Source organism: Kogia breviceps, chromosome 9, assembly GCF_026419965.1.
Source record: "Kogia breviceps isolate mKogBre1 chromosome 9, mKogBre1 haplotype 1, whole genome shotgun sequence".
Taxonomy (NCBI): Eukaryota; Metazoa; Chordata; class Mammalia; order Artiodactyla; family Physeteridae; genus Kogia; species Kogia breviceps.
Window position 1 is genome coordinate 95916262 of NC_081318.1, and position 27728 is coordinate 95943989.

The 27728-nt window shown below is 47.4% G+C and overlaps 1 protein-coding gene across 12 annotated transcripts in view; it reads right to left on the reverse strand.

Annotated features, from left to right (window-relative positions):
* Nucleotides 1-27728, reverse strand: part of ATXN7L1 (ataxin 7 like 1) — a 253101-nt gene that overhangs the window by 13174 nt on the left and 212199 nt on the right. For 10 of the 12 annotated variants that reach the window (XM_067042825.1, XM_067042824.1, XM_059074490.2 and 7 more), the window contains 5 exons: nt 26635-26891; nt 11503-11698; nt 7867-7988; nt 6152-6457; nt 2672-3623 (listed from right to left, as the gene is read on the reverse strand). In XM_067042825.1, the coding sequence (XP_066898926.1) occupies nt 2672-3623; nt 6152-6457; nt 7867-7988; nt 11503-11698; nt 26635-26891 (1833 nt within the window). The remainder of the gene's footprint in view (nt 1-2671; nt 3624-6151; nt 6458-7866; nt 7989-11502; nt 11699-26634; nt 26892-27728) is intronic. The other 2 variants (XM_067042828.1, XM_067042831.1) reach the window with 1 other exon arrangement.

Consider the following 27728-nt stretch of genomic DNA (forward strand, 5'->3'; position numbering starts at 1 on the left):
TGTGTGGAACTCATGTTTCCATCTTAAACGGCAGAGAAAATGAGTATGTTTCAGGGGGACCTTGATGACGCCCCCCTCATCCCAGAGGGAACGTGGAAGGGAGGGGAAATCTTAATCCGCTTCCCAGATGCGCAGACTGCAAGTTTCCGGGAGGAGGCCCAGCTTTTCCACCTGTGACTGCAGTCCCAGCCCCATCTCGTCTCGAGCCCAGACTCCCCTGGACCAGCTGGGAATAAATGCCTGCGTCTTTTTCTGAGTCAGTTTTGCCGGCACACTCCTTTCTGTTCTTAAGAAAAATGGCAAGAGGCATGGGTCTTCCCCTTGCAGTGGGAGCCTGAGCGGGCCGGTCCTAAGACGCTGCCCTGGGGGCGGGGGGCGTGGCCGTCGGACTCCTCCTCTTTCTCGTGATCGAACTTGGGCTCGCGAACCTCAGCGGAGTACGTTACGCAGGCAGCTGCTATGAAGAGCCCATCCTCTACTTCAACTCGCCTTTGCGTAAAGACGTCTGCCTTACGTTCGCAGTCCTGTTTTTTTGTACGGTTTAATATCTCTGTGGCAAATTCTGGCCTTACTCCACCCGATACAATTCAATAGATTCCCCAGTTAGTCCCCAAAGCACGTTTACCTTGAATTTTTCAATCTCATGCCACGCCTCTCCCAATCTCTTAACAGAATCAGCACCGATTCCAAAGGCGTTCCCCCAACACCTGGTGATCCTGGACAAAGCCTTTTCTTAACAGCCTGGTGACAAGCACCCAGGTCTCAGCTGCATTAGAGAACCAGTATTGACTAGACCCAAGGCAGCCATTAAATTCATCAGCTCTTTTTGATTTCCCTCCTGATGAGCACTCTCTGAAGGAGGCTTGTCTGCTCCTTTCATCACTGTTTTTGACTAATTCATCATGCTTACTAAACATTTCATATGGTCTTGGCACACCAAAGAATCAACAGTGGCACATCTACTCAATACAGAGGCACGGAGGTGAAAAGCCCAGACCCCAGATTACCCCAATTACTTGGGTGTAAATCCCAGACCTATTATTTACTCGCTGTGTGACTTTGGGCATATTGCTTAACCTTCCTGTGCCTCGGTTTACTCATCTGTAAAATGGGGGTAACAACAAGTGAAGATTAAATGAATATATCAAGTGCTTGGAACAGAGCCCACCCCATAAGTAAGTGTTAGCTGCTAGAACTTCATCGAAAATGGATGACACTATAGCCTTGCTGCTCAGGGTGTGGCCCGCACACCAGTGCCCGTGGCACTGCCTGGAGCCTGTTAGAAATGCAGACTCTCAGGCTCTGCCCCAGACCTGCTGACTCAGAATGTGCATTTTACTGAGACCCTCCAGTGATTCATGTGCACATTCAAGTTTAGGAAGCCCTGGATCTGTCCTCCATCCTGAGACCTGGAGGTGGCACCGACCAGTAGTTTAGTCTCGAGGGGACCTTCTCGGGTGCTGGTCCCCTCCCCTGCACCCCTGGAACTGCAGATGTATGCGAGTGCCTGGGCTCTGATGAGAGGACCTATGTCCATCCCCCAATGCCACAACCTTGGCCTCGGTTGCAGCTTGTCTGGCCCTTGAGATCCAAACTTGCTGTTTCTTGTGTGTTTACCTGTGTTTTGTGAATCCCCCTCAAGAGTTTCTCTTCATGAAGTTTTGACAAGTCTCACGCAAAGATGATGCAAAACATGAAAACACCTTTCAAACAACTGCCTCTCATGTCTCCAAAGTCCCTATCCCCAGACAGGGCTGGCCCACTGAATTCTGTGGCTGTCGGCCTGGGGCTGCTGCTACTATCCGTGCATGCTGTCCTGGGAGGTCCCTCCCGCTAGACTCAGCTCGAAGAGACCCCAGGCTGCCCCCTACCCGCCTTTGCTCCCTCCTCTACACACAGACAGTCGGGTGGGAGGGTTTCCTAAGCAGCCTTCCCAGCTCGAGAGGAAGACCAGACGTGAGGATGAGGATAGGGCTCAAGGGAAAGAAACACGTGTTCATCTTGGATCATGTCCCATTCCCCCAGCTCCCCTCGCGGTACACCCTCCTCTGTGTACAGTGGCCTTGAACCCTTCTATGCCAGTTGGTGTGAGCTGCACTGATACTTTAGGAAGGAAAGGGTTATCTTAGGAGTAGGGAGCCTGGTAAAGTGAGAAGAACAGTCAGCGGAAGCATGCGCTCCCCCCCCCCCCCCCAGGTGGGACCCAGGTCATCATTGAACCTGGCTGGGCCTCAGCTTCTTCCTAAGGGGATGCCAATAGATCAGATAAAACTGCTTGGCAATAGACCTCTTCAATGATATCGTCCTCGGAACTCCAGATATACAATAGAGTGAGGTGACGGAACTCAGAACCTCTCTGTGCCTCAGTTTGCTCATCTGTAAAGTGGTGATTACAATTGCATCGACCTCGCTGGGTTGTTGTGAGGATTAAATGAGGTGATGCTCCTATGGGACTCAGAACAGCACCTACTGCGTGGGCACTGTAGAAAGTACCTGTTCGATCAATTGCTCTCAGAGCAGAGGGTGGCACTGCCCACGGGGCGAGCGGGGGTGGGACTCCTGCTTGCATTACCTGCCTGGGCCACACAGCTAAGCGGGGGGCGCTGCCCTGCTCCCCCTCCCAGCATCCCCGGGCGGTGCCAGAAGGCTCCTGGAAGGACGGGTCCCTTACCTGCCGAGAGGAGGTGCTGTTAACAGGATCGGGCACCGGTGCAAGAAGGCTGGGTGGGTTCTTCCTGTGAACACTATTCATTCCAGGCATTTTAGTGATTTTACAGGCTTTGCTACTAGAACTTGAGTTCTTACGCTTTTTTCCTTCTGATTTGTCAAAAGAGAGGGGCAGAGAAGACACGGCATTGTGTGAGGCCAGAGAGAGGTCCCCTGCAAGGGAGGGCACAGAGAGGGGACAGGAGTCACTGCTGCCGCCCCCCGAGCCCACGTGTCTCACTAGGTCCGTAGGGCCGCCGGGCAGCGAGGTCCGTCCTGAGGGCTCCAGTTTGGCACTAAGTGGGCTCACCCCGTTGTTTGAGTTGTGCACAGACAGACTGTTATAGGGAGGGGCTGCCTGATAGGAGTTCAAAGCTGAACTGGCATTCAAAACACAGTTCTTTTTGTGGGGCCCTGATAATGGGGACGAGAGGGATGTCTGCAGGGATAAGGAGGAGGAGGAGGAGGAGGAAGAGGCGGAAGTCGAAGACTGCGGCTTCCTCTTTTTGTTACTTGGAGACTCGTCGCTACGGGTGGACAGGTCTTTGACTTTTGAGGATTTGCTGGTTTTGGTTTTGGATGGCTTGTGGGATGGGGAAGGGATGACAGCCGGTATCGGGGACACGGCGGATGGGGCCTTGAAGGTTGAGTCCATGATGCTGAGGGTTGCGGCCACATGAGGGAAAGCTGTGGTGTGTGACATGAGGGCGCTCGGGTCCGGCGATGTCACAAAAGCTGCATTTGAGAGCATGGCTGATGTCATTATGTAAGAAGAGGTGAGTCTCGAGCTGATGGGAGCTGAAGGAAGATACACAGCACTGGGGTTGCTGAAAGGCTGTAAAACGGATGCTGGAACAGGGGTGGTGATGTGGGCTGCTGGCGAGGGCATGGGGCTATCTGCCGCAGGAGGGATCTTCCTAAACATGAGAGAAGAGTGAAAGAGAAACAGTGAGAAATAGGTTTGGCATTGCTCCAGAAGCTCGACTATGCGTGAACCTCAGGGCTACAGAGAAAACCCTGGTGGAACCAGACAATGGAAAATGAAGCCTTGAAGGATGGCAAAATCTGAATTATGGCCCTTCCCTATGGTTCCCCCCATTGCAACATCCAGCAACCTAGTTTTAATCACTTTCAGGTTTTCAGATCCTTTTCTCCATGCTTGGCTACTGGATAATGGCTGATTTGGGTTCATGAGTAAAAGGCGAACGTTATTTAGAATAGAAACTTCCCCAGCAGTATCCCCCTCTGTTTTTTTCTCCCCTGGCAGTGATGAAGGTGATTTTTTAATGAGAAGGGGCCATTTCACACTCAGGTCCTGGCTTGAAGTAAGAGGCGTGCGGACGGGGCTTGGCCACCTGCACACGTGGGCCAGAGCGTCCCCTGCGCCCCTGCAGCCCTTGCCCCTCAGGGCCTCCCACCCCTCCTGTGCCCTGCCTCCCCACGCTGCTCTGGACGGGAGGAGATCTGGGAGTCACCTCTCTCCTCACAGGCCAGAGTACCCCTGCCCTCGCTGCCTGCAGCCTCTGGGTTACCCTGTAGAGAGGCACTTCCACGTTAGCTCCCGGCTGTTGGCGCTGTTTGTTTCCCCCTTTACCTCACCCTGCCTCAGCGATCACTCAGGAGCTATCTTTGGGGTATGGCCGCCCTTCAGCAGGTCTTCCTGTCCCTCTGTTAGGAAGGGGGAAGGGTACAGGGACCCTCATGGATTCTGGGAAGGGGATCAGGAATTTCTAGCTTGCTCGGATGATGAGCGCAGGAGAGCGTCTGCATGGGGCGGAGGTCTTCCTGAAAGCTGGGGGCACCTGGGAGCAAGCTCCCTGCCTCACACTCCGTGGAGCCCAGGCCAGCCCCAGGTGGTGGCTTACTCTGGGGGCCTCCCCGCAAACTCCGTCTTTTGACGTGTGCTGGAAACAGCTTCTACTTCCAAACCATGGCTGGGGGCCATGTTGCTGCTACTCTGGGGCCTGAGAGAAGCACAGGGGCCTCCAGGTCACCATGTCCCTGACTTTTCAGGAAAGGACACTGACCTCAGGAGCCAGGTGAATGTTTTCAAACTGGTTCTTTCCTGTTTCTCACCTTGCTCCCCACTCCCTGTTTCTGCTGGAAATCAGGTTCCGTGTAGCTGGGCTCCCCAGAAATTAGGAACGAGCTCTGCTTCTCGGAAAACAGCTCTTGAAGGTGGGCAGGTGTGAAATGGGGCCTCCCTTCTCTCCTCGGAGGCCACCCTCCCAGCCGCAGCATCGGGACAAGGCAGGGAGCGCTGGAAAGAGGCCCCGCTGAGGAGGAGATGCCTCTCCTAGCCCTGCTCTCTTTGAGGACGCAGTTTTCTGCCTGCAATTTGGTGAAGCCCGTGGCTTCCACCTCTAGGGTGGAATCCAGAGGAAGCCTTGAATATACAAGCGCAGTGTCCTTGAAAACATCAGACTGAGGAGATCAAATATAGGAGAAAAATATTGCCAAACCCACTGTGGCTGTGACGGTGTTTGGAAATCTATTTTCTCTCGAGCCTCAAGAGGGTAAAAGATCCTGTCCACGGTAAACTGGGGCTCCATGAGTAGTACTTGTTGCAATGAATGAATGACTGAATGAATGGATGGATGGGTGGGTGGTGGATGGGTGAGCAGGTGACTTCTCAGCAGCGACATAACTATGCATGCCAGGCAAGGACTCCCATTAATCAGATCGGAAAGGTCTAAACACGCCCGTAGAACTGTCTGGCACCGCACAACCCCTTCCTCAGAGCACCAGGGCCCGTTTCTCAGAGCGTGTGGTGTCAGCACACCGCACCGTCTCCGCTAGCTACTGATTCCTGGGATTCTCTAGGCATATCCCACTCAAGTCTCTCCTGCACTCGCTTTGTACCAGCTAAAGTATGGATAGGAGTCCGTATGGGCGGAGGTCTGGCAGTGACTTGGAATAAAAAGTTATTTACAAATACCAGATGGCTCATTTAGAGAGGATCCCAATCAATGACCTGAAATGGGATCTACTCTGCTCGTCCTGATTTGTTATTTTCCCGTTAGAGAGAGTACGCACATTCGGGTTTCAGCCTGCGCTGATCAGCAGAGCTGAAGTCCTCAGCATGCCCTGGCTGACACTCAGCCCTGGGGTGGGCGCTCTTTTTCTGCACACTCTCTACCTCTTTCCTTCCTCTCTCCACTCATCTTTAATGGACAGCAGAGTCAGGAGGGGAGAAGGGGTAGGGGAGAAGCAGGGAGAGGGGCATGTGGCAGCTCACTGTCCCCGGGGACCCCTTCCCCCCACGCTAGACAGTTAATGTGCTTTTCCAGGTGCCAAATGGCAGTGGATTTCAGCTTGGCGGGCTGTGTCCCAGCTGGAGCTTTGCACCCTGGCCTAGGGAAGTCCCGTACAAAAGCCCACAGATGCGAATAAATTACAGTGCCCATCCTCCCCTGCCAGCTGGCATGGAGATCCAGATGCTGACCTGGCTGAAAGAGAATACTGTGTTGGCGTCTCCTGATGCAGAGTTAAATGCTTGTTAAAGAAAAAAGAGTCTTGGCCGTTCCTTTTCTTCCTAATGTCTTCCACGCCCCCATCGGCTGCCATCCCTCCAGGTTCGGGCCCGTCGGGGCCTGGGGTTTGGGCAGTGAGGTTGAGAGGGCAGCGGGGTGCTACGCTCTCCAGAGTTGACACCCAGGCAGCCCCAATGTTGCTCAGTGACAGCAGATTGGTTAGGCAAGTCCTGAAAAGGGGGGAGGGACCTGATGCCCTGTGGCTCGGGTTTCTGTGCCTGAGGAGGAAAGGAATATGGACTTGAGCTGACAGGACACCAGGCAGCGAAATACAGATCAACACATTCCTTCCACGTGCCCGGGATTTACACTTCCACAACACAGGAGAGCACAGAGCTGCAGAGTCACCGGAGCTGGCTGCCATGCTGGGGGGACCCGCGCAGAGGGACAAGTCACCAAATACCGAGAACACAGTAACCCCGCACGCAGCCCATCGGGTGCTGTTTAGAAAGGACACAGGTAGATATCGGGGTGCCTTTGAGACACACTGGGCAGTCACTTAAGGGAGAAGAAATGATAAGCTTCTCTTGTGGCCCTTTCCTACTTCGCAGGAAGTGTCAATGTGTCGTGCTAAGTCCGCTATGAGAGCTTACTGCAGGCACAGTGGGGCTTACTTCTAGAAGTTCTGGAAGCTCTTTGGGCATCGTGGTGAATATGCGCTGAGATGCCATCATTGCCTGGGAGAGGGGAGGTTTTGAATTCTGTTCCCATCCTACCCTATTTCTCGGCAATGCCTTCCTGGCCTTTCCTGGGGTTCACTGGGCAGGGTGAGGGGTTTAGTGTTGGCTCTCCTGGACCATCCATGACTCTGTGGATTATGAGATCTTAAAAGCTCACCTTTGCAGCACTGGGGGCTGGAGGTAGCCAGGGGGTTGGCCTCGCATTACCAAGTGGCCGGAATGGCAGCTCCTTACATGCTATGGTTTGAGAGGGTCTAGCCCATCATCCTGTACAATAGCATTTCCCTAAGTCAAGAAGGCTTTTCCCATTTTCATGAATCTATTAAAATGTAAATACATCGAGAGGTGTTGGAGAATAAAAGGACCACAGAGAAATGGGACGTAAGCTGGGTTTAGGGTAGAGAGACGTATGCATAGAGGTGAGGAGAGAGTCCTATAGGGAGGTGGGAAGGGCCAAAGACAAGCTTAACCAACTTGGCAACATGGCCCCTGATCTGCCCTGTGGGCTGCGGTACATACTTTTTCACAGGACATTAAACAATTACAAGTTGGTCCATAACCGTTAGGAAATTTTTAGTATTGACATTGTAGCGTTAACATTACAAACTGAAGCATATTCTTAATATCCTTAGATGGTCTTAGTCATAGCAAAAAGGCCCTTGAACACTGTTAAATAAATGAGGTCTTATCTAATCCCTTCTCATTTAGTTTAGAGGATTACCAACACAACAGGAGTCTCCAGAGAAGACAAAGCATACCACACATTGTTTCTGAAAAATACAGGCAACCAAGAAGAGGGGCTGACATTTAAGAATTAATCATGAAGCCTGATTTCAGAATCATTTTGTTCAATGAAAAACCAACTACTGACATTCATTTAGAAAGCTGGGGTTCAGATAGTTGTGGAGCAGCTCAGATCTCATATTGCACAAAAACCGCTCACTTACTTCCACATCTGTGAATTCAAGTGTTTTTCTACCATGGAGTTTAGTGCGAATCGAAAACGGTCCCATCTTCTATCAAACACATAGTACCCCCGTCCCATGAGGCGACTCCCGAATGAGCAAAACTGTGAGGGAGAAAACAAAAACCATTTTAATTTTGATTACAGGTTAATAAGCTAATATAAGCTCTACAGAGAAAAATAACATTTGCATAAAAACACACAGGGGTACAGTTCTCCTCAAAATAAACAGGCAAATAGTACCGAAGCCAAAAATATTTCTGTGGTGCTTCAGTTTGAGCTCCTAGATTTTCTGCAGAACCTCACAGGATGACTCAACAATAGTGACATTCAGTCTTCTGTAGCATTGAGGGCTACCTTCTCTATACCTGGGATTGAGCCAGCATGTTAGCTTGAAAAACCAAACCAAACCAAACCAACCCCAAACCAACAGCAACCAGTAGCCGAGTACTGTGTCAGCACCACGGGCTTGTCACAGCCGTCATCTTCGCAGGGAAGACGGCGGCTCCCTGCTTCCCATCACGGTAATGGAAACGGCTGGTTCTGAGGTTCTCCTGCCAGGGGGTCATACCGTCCCTACGTGGCGTCAACGGAGCCAGCTTCCTTCCAGCTGTGCTGAATGCCCTCCTCTCCCGGCGCTGACCTCATCTCCTCTCCCATCAGCGCCGCCAGGCTGCCCTGGGACACGTCACTGCCTCTGCGCTCAGCCTCCTGCTGCCCCCTCGGCCTGCCTCTGTCTCCTTCCCTCTCCTCTCCGCCAAGTGCAATTCTCCCCTCCCTCAGGGCCCTAATCAAGACTCTCCTTTCCAGTGACCTTTATCTGACTCACCTTGCGGCTCTGCACTCCCACAGACACCTACACATACTTCATGACATTGCACCTGGGAATCGCTCCGTGGCTGTTTTACATTATATTGGAAGCTTCTGTGCCTGTCTTGATGATTATAAACGTATAAAGGTCAGGGACCCCATTCTCTTCTTCTTCACCCTCAATATGAGGAGAGTAGAGGTTTAGGCTAAAGGATGGATTACAGAGATAAGGTCCTACAAAGTGTCCAGGGCGAACTATCACACTTAAAACACGGGGCTGAAATATGAGCAGTTAGATGTTTGATAAACGTCACTTAATGATGATGTTGGGACAACCGAAGGCCAGCAGACAGAAATGTAAGAAGTGGCCTCTGAGAAGGTGATATTTGCCTGGTCAGAGCTCAGGCGAGTCTGCAAATATGACTCTATAACTCAACTGCAGCTCTTCCCCCTCCCCCAGGCCTCTCCCGGCAGCTCCCTGGCCTCCATCCCAGACACAGTGCTGGGTTGGCACTCTTTCCACAAATCCTTCCTGGAACCAGCCTTTGGAACAGTTCTTAGGAGGAAACGCAAGACCTTCCCTTTGTTTTGTTTCTGCTTATGTTTGGGGTGGGGTTACCCTAAAATCTTGCCTCCCATCAAATCTGGTACTCCTGGTGAAAAATTCTTTTCTGCACATTAAGGGCTTACTGGCCAAGTACTAAAACATACAAAGGGAGTTCTCCCGCGTGGAAGCCGGTCCCCAGCAGCATGTGGGAGCGGGTCCAGGTCCAAACATCTTTTCTTCTTTCATCTCCTTGCTAAAGACACCCTGAACAAGTGTTCATTACAAAAATTGATTTAATGTATCAGTTGGCCATGAGAGAAAGGACAAAGCAAAGAAGCAAATCCATGGCCTTTCCATTTAAATCAGCAAAACATGAAGGGCACACAAATCTGCCAGGCTCTGAGTTGAGCTACTAATCCACTGTAGCCTGGCAGCTTGTCATTTGGACAAAGATCTTGATGTGCTCCAGAGTCTGGCCTTCTGGTAGAGAGCCCTGTCTCACTTTCAGACTTGGAAGCTGGAGGCCTCTTACTGTCTGTGCTACCTATGTCTCTAATTCAACACAGATGCAAGGCTCAGTGCCCCAGAGGCTCCTGTCCTTGGTCGCCTATGATGCCCCTGGTAGGGCTGTAGATTGTCGCTGCACTGGCCACTCTGGCAGACCCTACTGGTTGCCAAGTTCATCAACTGCTACCCCACCCCCAGCTCTCCCTGCCTTTTCCTTGCTAACAGAACCACACCGTTGTCCTGATCTCTGACACGGAGCAGTGAGCAGGGAAGGTAGGTCTCTTCCCAGAACCTTGGGATGAAAAAATGGCAGGTTTCATTCTGTGTTACCAGAATCCTATCCTTCTCTGCCACTGATTGGTATAGGGCTGAGCACATGACCTACTTCTGGCTGATGGAAGGGAAGGTCTGCTGGGGGTGCTCACAGGAAGATTTTTCTTCCCTAAGAAATGACATAAGATACCATCTAAGAAGCAGCCTCCCTTTCTGTTTTGTCCCTTTCCCCGCCTCTGTAGAGTGCTACTGGGTGAGGATGTGATACTGGAGCTCGAGGTGACACATCCAGACTGTGCGTGAAAGGCAAAGAGGGTTGCAGAGATTCTCCCTCAGCAGCAGGACATTGAGAAGATGCTGAACCAAGCCTGGGAGCACTCACCTCTAGACTCCTGCTTATATGAGACAAGTAAATGACTGGAGTGCACACACTGTATGAGTTGTTTTCTATTACTGGCCGTCAGAAGCATTCCTGACTGTCCCTATTTTTGTACTAGCCAAGAGGCAAAGTCTCAGGCTGTTGGTGAAGTATAGGTCACCATCCTCTCCAGAAACAGGAAGTGAATTTGGCCTTCATTCATCATGCCGATAGAAGGGAGGGGGGACTCACTCTATCGTGGTGCACGGTTGATTTCACCTACACAGTTCATGCCGTCTTGGGACACTCAAAGCTAATCTTGCAGGGCTCAAGCTGGGGACAGAGCAAACCGGCTACGGGGTCCGACGTTCCCAGCCTCCCTGAATTCGGCTCTGTGATGGAAGCACCAGGCAGTCCCTTCTTAAGTGCTCGTAGGGCAAACACAAACAAGCCTCCAGCTCATGCCTCCTTATACCACCCACCTCGATTTCAATGACCTTCTAAATTGTTAAAGTGGATTCTTTCAAGAAACTGGGAAGAAACTGACCTTTTCGTTAAATCAACAATCACGCAGACATGAAATGCTTCCTTCTTTCCTACACACACACACACACACACACACACACACACACACACACACACACACACACACACTCCGTTCTGGTGCCATATCGTCACACCTACTATTAACAGTAAAACTCAGAACCAACAGGGGAGCAAACCAGCCAGGACTGGCACCTGGCACACTGCTCAGAAACAGTTTCCAAGGCAAGTGAGCTAGACTAACTCTTGAAATCAGAGGCTCCCCGTGGATGGACAAGGCAGGAAGGTCAGCTGCCCGTGCTCTTCTATAAACACCGTTTCTCAAGCATTATCGCTTCAAGGTGGACCACAAATATTCAGCTGTTTAAAGCATTAAAATCATCTGTGAGCCCTTACCTTTCCTTCTGTGATTTTCAAGGGTATTTCTAAGGTAACCCTTCAACCTCAGGGGAAAAGCCCGTTCAGAAAACACTGTCTTGGAGGCCTCTCCTTAGAAAGGATGCCCCTGTAGGACCCAGTCACCTAAATACTGCAAAGCACAGGGGGAAACAAGGCCTGGATGCAAACAGAAGGAGGCCTACCGCAAGAGGTCTGGGGTGGTGGGTGGAGAAATGACAGTCTAAGAACTTCTCGGATTCGTCGGCTCCGTCCATCTCTCCTTCATCACTTGACAGTCGGCTGGCGAGGTCACCTCCAACTGGGGGTAGAGGGGGTTCCGGAGTGTAGCCACTGTGATTTGAAGATGTGCTGCTGCTTATGCTATTTGCAGATGACGGTCTAAGGGCAAGAGAGAAAAGTTTATTCTGAGGGAACAAGACCCACCCAGTTTCACGGGGCTCGGAAGGCAGACCAGGGAGCCTTCCAGATACGTTAAGGAAGGCGGATCAATGGCAAATCTGCACAAGGGGGAAATTCAGGCTGAGAGGGTGACCAGCTCTCTACAGGTCGGAGCTGAGGCTCTGTCCTGCTTGAATTGGGGCATCGGGGACAACGCCAACAGTGTAAGAGGAATAGAAAATACAAAAATAGAAACCGAAGTGACAGGGAGTTAATTGAACTTAAAACTAATCTTCTAGAATTCAGTTACAACTATTCATTCATTTGCATGTAAGTAATTTGTACTTGCCCTGCAGTTGCTTCTCTTTGAAAGTGGACCTGATGGGAAGATCAACCAGATAAATAAGTTCAAATCAATCCACAAAATATCAGTGACGACAAAAGACAGCCCTACACACACAGCTACTAAACTATGGCTTTATGGAACTGTTACCATGCCGGCAGGAAAAAAGGTTTTGTCTCAGCCATGGGGCCACAAGTTCCTTTCCCCACAGCCAAGCCTGTTTCTTAATATATCAAACCACATGTAGTTTAATTGTGTCTTCTGAGGATGATTGTTTCCATTTAATTTTTGACAAGCCTCTAGACCCACAGGCTGGCATGGCTGACTCAACAGTAGGTGTTGAAGAAATATGTTTCTCAATGAAGGAATGAATGAATTCTATGTGTATAAAAATCCAACAGATCTCATCTCAATTATGGCTAAGCTTATAGAAAAGCAGCGTCAGTCACAGTAAGAGGTGGCACTAATGCTTCCTGAGCAGTAAAGAGCAAAACGAAACATACACATCAGGAGAAGAGTTAGAAGAATGGTCAAAGCTAGTTGTTAGTTGTTTTTACTGCTCTCCACTTTCATGAGGTGACTGACCAGGGAGAAAGATTGGGTGAAAAAGAAGATTTGGAGAAAAAAGAATCAGTATCTTAAAATAATAATAATAAATAAAAAGGTTTTCTGTGTTCTTTTTTTTTTTTTTCCTTTTTTGCAGTACGCGGGCCTCTTACTGCTGTGGCCTCTCCCGTTGCGGAGAACAGGCTCCGGGCGCGCAGGCTCAGCGGCCATGGCTCACGGGCCCAGCCGCTCCGCGGCACGTGGGATCTTCCCGAACCGGGGCACGAACCCATATCCCCTGCATTGGCAGGCGGACTCTCAACCACTGCGCCACCAGGGAAGCCCTGTGTTCTGCTTTGAAAGCTGCCCCTTCAAGTAACACGAAGCAGCTTTTACTTATGCATCTCCTTTCTGCCTCATTTTCACCCTGGATTCTTTGTTGTTTTGAAATCTTTCTAGGTGTCAAATACCTGAGTTCAAACAAGATCCCCAAAGCACAGTCATGTAAAAACAAAGCCACAAAGGTAGAAACAACCCAAATGTCTATCAACAGATGAATGGATAAACAAGACAGCTCTACAAACATAGATACTAAATTATGGCTTTATGAAATTGTTACCATACCATATGTCCACACAATGGAATATTAAGTCTTAAAAAGAAAGGAAATTCTAGACTTCCCTGGTGGTGCAGTCGTTAAGAATCCACCTGCCGATGCAGGGGACAAGGGTTCCAACCCTGGTCCGGGAAGATCCCGCATGCCACAGAGCAACTAAGCCCATGAGCCACAATTACTGAGCCTGAGCTCTAGAGCCCGCGAGTCACAACTACTGAGCCCACAAGCCACAACTACTGAAGCCCGTGCTCCACAACAAGAGAAGCCACTGCAATGAGAAGCCCGTGCAACACAATGAAAAGTAGCCCCCGCTCGCTGCAACTAGAGAAGGCCCGCGCACAACGACAAAGACCCAACACAACCAAAAATAAATAAATATTCCTTTAAAAAAAAAAAAAAAGAAAAGAAAGGAAATTCTGACACCTGCTACAACATGGATGAACCTTGGGGGCATGATGCTAAGTGAACTAAGCCCGTCAAAAGGACAATTACTGTATGACACCACTTGTACGAGGTACCTAGGGTAGTCAAATTCACAGGGACAAAACGTAGAACAGTGGTCACCAGGTGCTGGGAACAGGGAGTTAGTACTTAAGGGTACAGAGTTCCAGTACTGGATGATGAAAAATTTCTGGAGATGGGCTGGTGGTGATGGTTGCACCACCACGTGACTGTAGTTAATGCCACTAAACTGTTCACTTAGAAATTAAAATAGTAAATTTCATGTATGCGTACAATGCTACACATAAAAAAGCCCCATAAAACCCCACAAACAAGGCCACGGGTAGTTTTCCAGTGTAATTACAACAACTTTGTTGGTATGGTAATTTACTATTGACTATCACCTTCCCACCCTCATGGAAACAAAGATGCCATTCATTCTACATGTTGCAAGTCCATAGTCCAGAGGACACAACTCCCAGGTGCATTCCCTACTCTCCTGTGTCAGAAGGGACAACAGCACTGTTGCCTGATTACAGCTGAAGACCCAAATGGTAAAACAATTTTGATAACATCAAAACATATAAAGAAAGAAAACAGCATTCATAATCCTGCCACTCAAGATCAAGTGTTACTTCCAGTTTGATTTATATCCTTCCAGACCTCTTTACTGTGCGAACAGGCACATGCATTTTTTTTTAAACATCTTTACTGGAGTATAACTGCTTTACAATGGTGTGTTAGTTTCCGTTTATAACAAAGTGAATCAGCTATATGTATACATCTATCCCCATATCCCCTCTCTCTTGCGTCTGCCTCCCACCCTCCCTATCCCACCCCTCTAGGTGGACACAGAGCACCGAGCTGATCTCCCAGCGCTATGTGGCTGCTTCCCGCTAGCTATCTATTTTACATTTAGTAGTGTGAGAACTGGATCACATTGTACATACTCTTATGCTTTTTTTTTTAAACTTAGCGATGTTGTAGAAATCTTTCCATGAATAGAAATCTATCATCATTTTAATATTCCCCAGTATAGCGTTCCATAGCATGGACATATCATAACTTATTTAACTACTCTATTGATGGACATTTAAGTTGTTCCCATACTTTCTGGTAGACTCTTTTTGAAGCTTTCACCACCATATTAGGACCTCCCTATCCTGCGGGAGATAAAAGCCGGATTTTGTGTGATACTAGTATCATAATTATAAAGGAAAAGATCTTTACTTTCTAAAGATGCATGTGGAAAGTTAGAGTGAAATGCCAAGATAGCTGCAATTTACTTCAAAACATATAAAAAAATGTAGATGGGGCTTCCCTGGTAGCACAGTGGTTAAGAATCCACCTGCCAATGCAGGGGACACTGGTTCGAACCCTGGTCCAGGAAGATCCCACATGCCGTGGAGCAACTAAGCCCGTGCGCCACAACTACTGAGCCTGCGCACTAGAGCCCTCAAGCCACAACTACTGAAGCCCGTGCGCCTAGAGCCCGTGCTCTGCAACAAGAGAAGCCACCACAATGAGAAGCCCGCGCATCGCAATGAAGAGTAGCCCCCGCTTGCCACAACTAGAGAGAGCACGCGTGCAGCAACGAAAACCCAATGCAGCCAAAACTAAATAAAAGAAATAAAATTATAAAAAAACAAAACCAAAAAAGAATGTAGATGAAGTCAACACAGTGGCAAAATATTAAAACTGTTAAAACTAGGTAGGCAGGTATTCATTATACTATTCTATTTTTCTGTACATGGGGAAATTTTCATAACAAAAAGTAAAAAAGAAAGAGAAAAATAAAAGAAGGTGAGCTAGTAGTACAGGTATGTGCAAGAAAGTGGCTGAAGAATTTACTGTTAAATGGGGCAGATGGATTGAACACATTTAACTCCTCTGTCCCAAAATATTAAAATCATAGTAAAGGGATAAAAAAGGTATTAGCGGGGACTTCCCTGGTGGCGCGGTGGTTGAGAATCTGCCTGCCAATGCAGGGGACACGGGTTCGAGCCCTGGTCTGGGAAGATCCCACATGCCGCGGCGCGGCTGGGCCCGTGAGCCGTGGCCGCTGAGCCTGCGCGTCCGGGGCCTGTGCTCCGCAACGAGAGGCCGCGATAGTGAGAGGCCCGTGCACCGCAATGAAGAGCGGCCCCCGCTTGTCACAACTGGAGAAAGCCCTCGCACAGAAACGAAGACCCAACACGGCCATAAATAAATAAATAAATAAATTAAAAAAAAAAAAAAGGTATTAGCTCTGAAAAACAAAGAGATCAGCAGAACTGTGGTGATCATCATGGTGATGACATCCTAGTCTCCATTTAACCCCTTAAGTAATAATGGGAATCTCATTCATCTCGTTAATGACTGGTTTGGGAAAGTGCATGAGAAATAAAAGAAAATGTATTTTTTTGCAGTGGGGGGGGTGGCTTTTGCAAAGATTTTTCTCACTTTTAAAAAGAGACACAAGGAGGGAATTCCCTGGCAGTCCAGATATTAACAATCACGCTGTCACTGCAGGGGCCTGGGGTTGAGCCCTGGTCAGGGAACCAAGATCCTGCAAGCCACACAGTGTGGCCAAAAAAGTTTTAAAAATTAAAAAATAATGGGCAAAGGATCTTAATGTAGAGCATAAGGAATATCAATATCCTGTGATAAACCATAGTGAAAAAGAATATGAAAAAAATGTATATATATGTATAACTGAGTCACTTTGCTGTCATTAACACATTGTAATTCAACTGTACTTCAATAAAAAATAAATTTAGGGACTTCCCTCGTGGCACAGTGGTTAAGAATCTGCCTGCCAGTGCCAGGGACACGGGTTTGATACCTGGTCCAGGAAGATCCCACATGCCGTGAAGCAAGTAAGCCCGTGTGCCACAACTACTGAGCCTGCGCGCCTAGAGCCCGTGCTCTGCAACGAGAGAAGCCACTGCAATGAGAAGCCCATGCACTGCAGTGAAGAGTAGCCCCGCTCTCTGCAAATGGAGAAAGCCCGTGGGTATCAACGAAGACCCAAAACAGCCAAAAATAAATAAATAAATAAATTTATTTTAAAAAAATAAAAATAAAAATAAATTTTAAAAATGAGCAAAGGACGTGAATAGACATTTCTGAGAAAAGATATATAAATGGTGCCAGCAATCACATGAAAAGATGTTCAACATCATCAGTCATTAGGGAAATGCAAATCAAAATCACAATGAGTTTCCACTTCACACCCACTAAGACACCTATTAAAAAAAAAGAGAGAGACACAAGGAAAAGGTGGTCTCCAGCTTCATCTGGACCTTTTTCCTCTGGAAATGCTGTAGGCATCTTGCTAATGAAGTTGAAGGTGAAGCCAAAAGATCAAAGAGGGTGGAATAAAAAAAAGCCACAGAAGGAGAGACAGAAAGAAATCATAACGATCAGATCAGAAATAAATGAAAAAGAAATGAAGGAAACTATAACAAAGATCAATAAAACTAAAAGCTGGTTCTTTGAGAAGATAAACAAAATTGATAAACCATTAGCCAGACTCATCAAGAAAAAAAGGGAGAAGACTCAAATCAATAGAATTAGAAATCAAAAAGGAGAAGTAACAACTGACACTGCATAAATACAAAGGATCATGAGACACTATTACGAGCAGCCATATGCCAACAAAATGGACAACCTGGAAGAAATGGACAAATTCTTAGAAATGCACAACCTTCCGAGACTGAACCAGGAAGAAATAGAAAATATGAACAGACCAATCACAAGCACTGAAATTGAAACTGTGATTAAAAATCTTCCAACAAACAAAAGCCCAAGGCCAGATGGCTTCACAGGCAAATTCTATCAAACATTTAGAGAAGAGCTAACACCTATCTTTCTCAAACTCTTCCAAAATATAGCAGAGGGAGGAACACTCCCAAACTCATTCTATGAGGCCACCATCACCCTGATACCAAAACCAGACAAAGATGTCACAAAGAAAGAAAACTACAGGCTAATATCACTGATGAACATTGATGCAAAAATCCTCAACAAAATACTGGCAAACAGAATCCAACAGCACATTAAGCGGATCATACACCATGATCAAGTGGGGTTTATCCCAGGAATGCAAGGATTCTTCAATATATGCAAATCAATCAATGTGATACACCATATTAACAAATTGAAGGAGAAAAACCATATGATCATCTCAATAGATGCAGAGAAAGCTTTTGACAAAATTCAACACCTATTTATGATAAAAACCCTCCAGAAAGTAGGCATAGAGGGAACTTACCTCCACATAATAAAGGCCATATATGACAAACCCACTGCCAACATCGTCCTCAATGGTGAAAAACTGAAACCATTTCCACTAAGATCAGGAACAAGACACGGTTGCCCACTCTCACCACTATTATTCAAAATAGTTTTGGAAGTTTTAGCCACAGAAATCAGAGAAGAAAAGGAAATAAAAGGAATCCAAATTGGAAAAGAAGTAAAGCTGTCACTGTTTGCAGATGACACGATACTATACATAGAGACTCCTAAAGATGCTAGCAGAAAACTACTAGAGCTAATCAATAAATTTGGTAAAGTAGCAGGATACATAATTAATGCACAGAAATCTCTTGCATTCCTATACACTAATGATGAAAAATCTGTAAGTGAAATTAAGAAAACACTCCCATTTACCACTGCAACAAAAAGAATAAAATATCTAGGAATAAACCTAAGGAGACAAAAGACCTGTATGCAGAAAATTATAAGACACTGATGAAAGAAATTAAAGATGATACAAATAGATGGAGAGATATACCATGTTCTTAGATTGAAAGAATCAACATTGTGAAAATGACTCTACTACCCAAAGCAATCTACAGATTCAATGCAATCCCTATCAAGCTACCACTGGCATTTTTCACAGAACTAGAACAAAAAATCTCACAATTTGTATGGAAACACAAAAGACCCCGAATAGTCAAAGCAATCTTGAGAAAGAAAAACAGAGCTGGAGGAATCAGGCTCCCTGACTTCAGACTATACTACAAACCTACAGTAAGCAAGATAATATGGTACTGGCACAAAACCAGAAATATAGATCAATGGAACAGGATAGAAAGCCCAGAGATAAACCCACGCACATATCATAACCTTATTTTTGATAAAGGAGGCAAGAATATACAGTGGAGAAAAGACAGGCTCTTCAATAAGTGGTGCTGGGAAAATTGGACAGCTACCTGTAAAAGAATGATATTAGAACACTCCCTAACACCATACACAAAAATAAACTCAAAATGGATTAAAGACCTAAAGGTACGGCCAGACACCATTAAACTCTTAGACGAAAACAGAGGCAGAACACTCCATGACATAAATCACAGAAAGATCTTTTTTGACCCACCTCCTATAGAAATGGAAATAAAAACAAAAATAAACAAATGGGACCTAATGAAACTTAAAAGCTTCTGCACAGCAAAGGAAACCATAAACAAGATGAAAAGACAACCCTCAGAATGGGAGAAAATATTTGCAAATGAAGCAACTGACAAAGGATTAATCTCCAAAATTTACAAGCAGCTCATGCAGCTCAATATCCAAAAAACCAAACAACCCAATCCAAAAGTGAACAGAAGACCTAAATAGACATTTCTCCAAAGAAGACATACAGATTGCCAACAAATACATGAAAGAATGCTCAACATCATTAATCATTAGAAAAATGCAAATCAAAACTACAATGAGATACCATCTCACACCGGTCAGAATGGCCATCATCAAAAAATCTAGAAACAATAAATGCTGGAGAGGGTGTGGACAAAAGGGAACACTCTTGCACTGCTGGTGGGAATGTAAATTGATACAGCCACTATGGAGAACAGTATGGAGGTTCCTTAAAAAACTAAAAATAGAACTACCATATGACCCAGCAATCCCACTACTTGGCATATACCCTGAGAAAACCATAATTCAAAAAGAGTCATGTACCAAAATGTTCATTGCAGCTCTATTTACAATAGCCAGGACATGGAAGCAACCTAAGTGTCCATCGACAGATGAATGGATAAAGAAGATGTGGCACATATATACAATGGAATATTACTCAGCCATAAAAAGAAATGAAACTGAGTTATTTGTAGTGAGGTGGATGGACGTGGAGTCTGTCATACAGAGTGAAGTAAGTCAGAAGGAGAAAAACAAATACCGTATGCTAACACATATATATGGAATCTAAGAAAAAAAATGTCATGAAGAGACTAGGGGTAGGATGGGAATAAAACACAGACCTACTAGAGCATGGACTTGAGGATATGGGGAGGGGGAAGGGTAAGCTGTGACGAAGTGAGAGAGTGGCATGGACATATATACACTACCAAATGTAAAATAGCTAGTGGGAAGCAGCCACATGGCACAGGGAGATCAGCTCAGTGCTTTGTGACCACCTAGAGAGGTGGGATAGGGAGGGTGGGAGGGACGGAGACACAAGAGGGAGGAGATATAGGGATATATGTATATGTATAACTGGTTCACTTTGTTATAAAGCAGAAACTAACACACCATTGTAAAGCAATTATACTCCAACAAAGAAAAAAAACGACTAGGTTACAAAAAAAAAAAAAAGAGCCAACCCCTGATCTTTGGGGACTGGTGCCCTTTCACCTCTGGACTTCTTGTCACCAGTGGTAAGAAATTTCCTAATTACTGAAGTGGTTAGTAAGCAAGATTTTCTGTTACTTGCACCTGAAGTGTCCCAACAAGTGTGAACAAGAGATTTTAACCTATTTTTAGAAGACAGACTGTGTCTGGAGAGTGTTAACTGATGGGAAAGGAGCTGCCCTACCACAGAACCTTGAGAAGCAGGGCACCTGGAGCAGCTAGAGCTGCAAAAGTCATGGGTGAGGTGAGGACTAAACACAGCGAGAGAGCTGAAAGGCTCAATATTCTGTCGTCGGACCCGCAGGTCATCACTACTACCTCACACAGTCACATGACTTACCATTGCCGTTGCCAGCCCCCTCGCCCTCCAATCAACCCTCAAGAAGAGAAATTGAACCAGAGAGACTCTGGACATGGGGCCCCCACGCTCAGCAGAGGAGGGGGCACAGGGCTAAAAACAGGAGACTGTGGGCTGCCCCTGGTCAGATCCTTAGTTGGCACTGCCAGAATGCCTATTGCCAGGTACATCAGCAGGAAGGATTCTTCCCTCAGGAAACTGAATGGCCCCGGAGAAAAGGCTTCCACAGCTTGCCTTTGGGAAGATTCCAACAAAAGGCTGACTGGTGACATGATGACCTTTTGGTTGCTAGTCCCACATAGACCTCCAATGAGCCTGTTAGAGCCTCTCTTTTAAATATGAATGGTTAGAGATAACCAAACATTCCCGGAACATCTCCAACATGAGCTGACCAACCAAACATCAAACACATGAACACATATATGAAACAAACTTGGGGGAAATGAAGATAAAGGAAGAAAAGAGGAGGGACTTCCCTGGAGATCCAGTGGTTAAGACTCTGCCCTTCCACTGCAGGGGGTGTGGGTTTGATCCCTGGTTGGGGAACTAAGATCCCGCATGCCATGCAATCAGATAAAAAGAACCAGATCCTAAAATTTAACAAGTGAATCATAAACTATTTAATATACAGTTTTGAAGAGTAAAGTAAAAAAATCTTTTAGAAAGTGGAAGAAGAGATTGAGAGACAACAGGAGAAAAGAGGTAAGAGGATAAAGAGGTCAGAGCAAATGATCCAACATCCAACTAACAGGAGGTTAAGAAAGAGAATAAAGACATAGGGGGAAAAAAAAAAGACATAGGGGGAGAAAACTATTTAGCATGTAACATGGGAAAATATCCCAGAAACAGGTGTTTCCAGGTTGAAAGGATCTACTGAGTACCTAGTACAAAGAATGAAAAAAGACCTACATCAAGGGGGATCTCTGGGAAATTTCAGAGCGCCATGCTTCAGCAATTAAAAATGGAATCAGAATGTTATTAAACTTCTCAATAAAAACCTTCGATGCCAGAAGCCAATAGAAAAATTGTCTTCAATCTTCTGTAGGGAAATAATTCTCAATCCAGTTATATACTCAGAGAGATGATCAATTAAGTGTGAGGGTAGAATAAAAATAGTTTCAGGTGTATAAGGATTCTAAAAATTGACCTCCCATGTCCCTTTTCACAGGAAGCTAATGGAGAAGATACTGCATCAAAGGAGCAAACCACGAGAGAAGGTGGCAAAGGAATCCAGGAAACAGGTGCTCCAACACAGAGAGGGTGAACAGAGTTCCAGGATGGCAGGAACTACTGTTTTTCACTCTAACCCTTTTAGTACTATTTAGTTTTTGAACTATGTGTCTATACTACGTTGATTTTTTAAAAAAGAAATTTCATTAAGAAAAAAAATTTTAGAACAGTTGAAACACTCAATAGTAAGTGCCAGTTGCCAGACAAAAGAGAGGAGAGGAGGGGAGGAGAATCATGGAGAGTAAAGCTGAGCATGAAAACTGCGAACTGCAGAGCAGAATCAGCTCTGAGAGCCAAGACAGAAACACGAAGGAAGGACGCTGGGCACACGTGTGCATGTGCGCAACGGGAAGAAGCAGCTCTGGATCTCCTTGTTTTCAGACTTGTGTCACTCAGGATGTGGGCACCCTCCTGGCGATGACGGAATGGTGGATGCTTTCAAGACCTCCCCCCACCTCTGACCACTGCCCTCCAGGGCGGAAGCTGGAGGGACAGAGTGCACTGGGACCAGCCGTGGGTCTCAAAAAAGCCAAGGCTTGGAGAGGATGATGGGGAATTGGGCCATGAGAAAGTGTGGAAAGTCTCACAAGTGTTAAGCTGCCGTCCAACCTTTCTTCCTCCGCACTACATTACCCCTCATCCCTCCACTTACCAGTCTGGTCTAAAGACAGTCCATGTGATGATGGTCCCTGTCCAGTTACACCCAGAGAAACTTAAGGTCCCCTAACCCCCACCACACTTTGAGGAAGCACGAGCAAAACAACTGACCTTAACTGAGTCCTTACTGTACCTAGGCACGTCACATACCTTTTCTCATTGGAGCTACCCACTGCCTTAGGTGCGTGTAACTATGACCTACATTTCTCAGGTGAGGACATTGGTTGCCAAGCTAATAAAAAGTAGAGGGCTTCCCTGGTGGCCCAGTGGCTGAGAGTCCGCCTGCCGATGCAGGGGACGAGGGTTGGTGCCCCGGTCCGGGAAGATCCCACGTGCCGCGGAGCAGCTGGGCCCGTGAGCCGTGGCCGCTGCACCTGCGCGTCCGGAGCCTGTGCTCCGCAACGGGAGAGGCCACAACAGTGAGAGGCCCGCGTACCGAAAACAAAGTGGAAATGAGACTTGGCTCTGCCTGACTTCAAAGGCCCCCCTGTAGAGAAATGAGTAGGAAAAGCCCAGGGACAAACCTAAGTCAAGGAGAGAAATGGCTTCCACTTGGGCGATTGCACTATGTAATGAAGTAGCTTCCACTCCAGACTCACCTCTGCCCTTTTTCAGGTATCAAGGCCTTCTTCTGCCTCTTTCCCTGCTGCCCTAGTCAGTCTTAGGTTCTTTGGCATTTGCCATTTTGTACTTTACGGGGAGATATGTGAGCATCTGTGAGACAGAGGGAATGTGCCCAGATCCTGGCAGCACTGACCTCCGCGGCTGACCCTTCCTTGCTCTGCTGCCCCCCTTCCCCGAACCCCCGCGCCTTTCCAGCAGAGTCCTGATGGCTTTGGTTGGCCTGGTCATTCATAGCCCTCGGGCTCTGTGGGGCAAATAATGTGTTTCCTTAGAGTTGGGGGCAAAGAAACAGAGCATACTGGTGTGTTATCCAATGGCCCCCAGGTTGAAGGACAGAGGCCAGGAGGCCAGGTGAATGGAAATCAGGTAGCACTGGGGCCTTCACTGGCTCCCATCGCTTTCCCATTGACTACCACTGCCCCCTACTACCAGCTACCATGAACTGAGTGCTTATGATGAGCGTGGTACTTTATCTCACTTAATTCTCCTTAGCTCCGTTTGACAGTGGAGCAATTTGAGGCCAGAGAGGCTGAGAGACATGGCCACATTCATCTAGTTAGCAGACAAGGAGTTGAGCCTTGCACTTCCAATCCTGTTCCAACCCTTGCTAGCTAACTTTCACTTTTCCAATCCTAGACCCAAGTCCCTCTTTTAGGAACCCCTGACAAGGCGGGGGGGGTTGCAACTCAATAATATGAGAACTGAAATATTCTCAAGGTTACCAAAATGAAATTTAAGATATAAATTCACACGCTGTTAGCATTTCCTACAAGAGAAATTCATGATTGGGAAGGGATAACCATAATTCCATTCATGTGTGACAATTATTTTTTTGGCCAATTATAGATAATGAGTGTGATTAAAACATCTATTATATTTACATCATTAATATGAGGGAAATAAGTGCTTTAAGTCTTATGTGGGTACATTTACTTCTGATCATGCTTTTTCGATCTCTGATGGCATGGGGTCTCGTGTGAACCTAAAACAACTGAAAAAGGATGTTATTTCCCCACTAACTGTGGAACAGAGTTCACCCCTGAGTTTTCTGGTGCCTTGAAAAGCGTCCTCAAAAATTATTCTCTTATCAACATTTGTAATGTGCTCCTTGGCCTCCCCTTTTCTTTCAGAGACATTCTTTTCTGCTGATTAACCTCACCCTCTCTCTTTCTTCTATTTCCTAAAAGAACATAAACACCTGGCATTTCACTATTGACAAACATTCCCATGAAAATTAAGCCAAAAAAGGAACAGAAAGAAGAAGCTCTTAAGGCTCCACTGTTGCCTGTTTCATTTTTTAACAGCTGCCCCCAGCTTCTCTGTTAAGCCAGGTACCACTGCTTGGGTGCGAAGTGCCTGCATCAGTCAAAGTCAATGGAGAAATGAATAATGAAAGAGTTTTCAAACTGGGGTTCCCTGGAGTCCTTGGGGAAGCTGAGGTGATCCCTTGGATGGGCTGGGGGACAGTGGGTTCTGGGTACACGTGCGATGAGAGCCGGGCTGAGTGGGCTTCAGGTGGAGGCAGGTCTGCTTTTATATTGGGTACCATGTAACGTTCTGTGGGAACAAAAAAGTTCCATCGCCACCAAGAAGTTTGAAAGCTACTGTATATAGAATTGAAGCCCCTTCCAGAAGTTTGCAGCAGAACTGTGTCCCCAGGGGTAATATCCTTCACCAACACCTGGCATTACGGTGAGAAATTATAAAATGATCTTGGAAAATGAGGGGTGGCAAGGACAGTGGCAAGTAAACGGATGAGGACAGTGACCTGACAATGGTTATGATGATGCAGATGTGTGGGTGGTGACTCCATCTGACTCCTCTGATGCCATCCCCCCAGATGCCTGAGGCTGAGCTTGGTGATTCCAAGAGAGGGGCTCCAGCCGCCAAACTGGTCAGGCTTGCACCAAAGTGTAAGGCATGAGAGATCCTGGTAGCTCAGTAACAACTGTCATCAAATATTTGCTTTTGCTTTAAAAATAAATTCCTTCCCCTTCTTTTGTAACTATATTCTCTTAATGCCTACTTGCTGACTGGACAATTACTCTTTGAGACTCACAGTGTATGCGTTAAAAATCATCAGAGGGGACTTCCCGGGACCTCCCTGGTGGCGCAGCTGTTAAGAATCCGCCTGCCGATGCAGGGGACACGGGTTCGAGCCCTGGTCCAGGAAGATCCCACATGCCACGGAGCAACTAAGCCCATGCGCCGCAACTACTGAGCCTGTGCTCTAGAGCCCGTGAGCCACAACTACTGAGCCTGCGTGCCACAACTACTGAAGCCTGTCCGCCTAGAGCCCGTGCTCCGCAACAAGAGAAGCCACCGCAATGAGACGCCCGCGCACCGCAACAAAGAGCAGCCCCCGCTCACTGCAACTAGAGAAAGCCCGTGTGCAGCAAAGAAGGCCCAACGAAGCCAAAAAAAAACCCCCAAATCATCAGAGGATACTAATATCTGCACTTATATTGTGTTATTAATGTTTCCTTTTCATGATGCTATGGATATTTGAGTCTCACCTCCTAAACTCCAAATTCTTGAAAAGCAGGATCTAGTTTCATTCATCTCTGTGCCCCTGCCTGACAGTACCTAATACAGTACTTTGCTTATGGAGCAAGCACTCAATAAATATTTTTGAATGAGGGTTCCCTGTCCTATCACCTGGAAATTGGTCTGTGGCTCATTATGGCACTCTACTGGCTGTCAAAACACACATACATGGATTTTCAATCCAAGTGGAATTTTTTTTCTCCCTCCCTCTTTTTTTTTGGCCACGTTGCATGGCATGTGGGATCTTAGCTCCCCAAGCAGGGATCGAACCCGTGCCCCCTGCAGTGGAAGCTTGGAATCCTAACCACTGGACTGCCAGGGAATTCCCCCAGGTGGGTTTTGTTTTCTATTCTTTCCTTTCTGTCCAGGATGACCAAATAAAACCCTAAAGAGGTGGCTCAGCTTTCTTGGTATGGAGGGAGATGTAAGGACAGACAGCCCTGTCACGGCAATTTCCCCTTTACCCTGACCATTGGAGAGCTGTGGAAAAAATTCACAAAATATCATGGCAAGTGGGCTCCTAAGCTGTGCTGACTACCCATCTCCCCAGGCTTTCCCCACTCTCTGCTCCAGGAATCTTCAACTAATCTAAAAATTCAGGTGACCAGAAAGTTGCCTTTCTGGTTGAGTGTCATCCTTTCAGCTATTTACTTCTAGCTGACTCTTGCTCCACGAAAACACATCCTGTCGGATATAGGTCTGCTATGGAGGATGACGGTCACGGCCATGGTGGCCACAGTGAGATGCCAATGGTGACAGCAGTAACGTCCACTGAACGCTACGCGGCAGGCACTGGGCTGAGCCCCTCACACCCATTCTCTCCTTCCAACTTCACAACCACCTCCCCAGGTAGGACGATAACGACTCCCTTTCCACACGTGATCCGACCACACACGACCCAGCCAGGCAGGGTCGCCTGGCCACGGACTCAAGGCTTCTATCGCCCAGGTGGGACTTACCTAGGAAGCACAGAGTTAGGTGGCCTGGATTTTGCAGGGGACGCGACTTTAGGTTCTGGGCCCAAGCTCCCTGAAGATCCCGGCAGCGAGTCCTGCGCTGGCCCGGATGGATTTGGAAGTACTTCCCTTGCCGGAGTCAGGAGATGCTCTTTATCTTTAACTTCTTTTTCCCGGGACTTGGCTTTGTGTTCCGCCAGAAGGAGGTCAAATTGCTTTTTCCGGCCTGGGACTGCCCTCCGATGGCTTAGTGAATGAGTCTAAGGAGAAGAGAGACGGAAAGCACAGCCTCTTTGATCAGCACATAAACCTGCTTCCCCAGGCCCTCCATTTCAGAAACAGCAATTCATGGGAATTTAGAGGTGCTTGAAAAGTCAACTTCAAGGCAACAGCTCCTGTTCTGTGGCTGGGAAGAGGCAGAGACCACACAAAACGCAACCGTGCCCTACGCTCCTGGCGTTAAGAAGCCAAAGCTTCCTCCAAAAAATGGCATAAGATGACGAGCTTCAGCGCAGAACCCATGAGAACCTCTCTGATGAAAGGCAACGGTGAGGGCGTGCTGGAGTTAATCCAGGTGCAGGTGGGAGGCTTGCTTTGGCCCAGACACACAGAGCCACCAAGCAGAGAGGGCCACAGCCTCCATCCCAAGAGGCACTGGTAGTTCAGTATGAAATACGGGGCTGGGGGCCACCCACTGGCGGCCGCCTTGGGTCAGCTGTCCCCTGGCCACCCCGCTGTGGCTGGATCAGGGGCACGGCGGCTCGTCCTCCCCTCCGGGGCTGCCTTTCAGGGCGCTGCCACCGCCGCCGTGCTGCTCCTGCATACATTAAAACGTAGCAGGGTTTAGAACCGCCTGTGAGTGCCTATAAATACAATTTACTGTCTGGCCTCACAAGTAACAGGGGAAGCCTATTTTTTTTTTTTTTTTTTTTTCCCTTCTTAAAAAGCCAGCCAGCTTGAGGCAGGCGCTCTGCTACCATGGAAGAGAAGAAAGCATTTCCCTTACAAAGAACAGCTGGGGGTCATGTCGAGGCTCCACACCCTGCCGTGTGCAGAGAGTGGCATGCAAACATTTCGACAAAGGCCCCAGCGAGAGC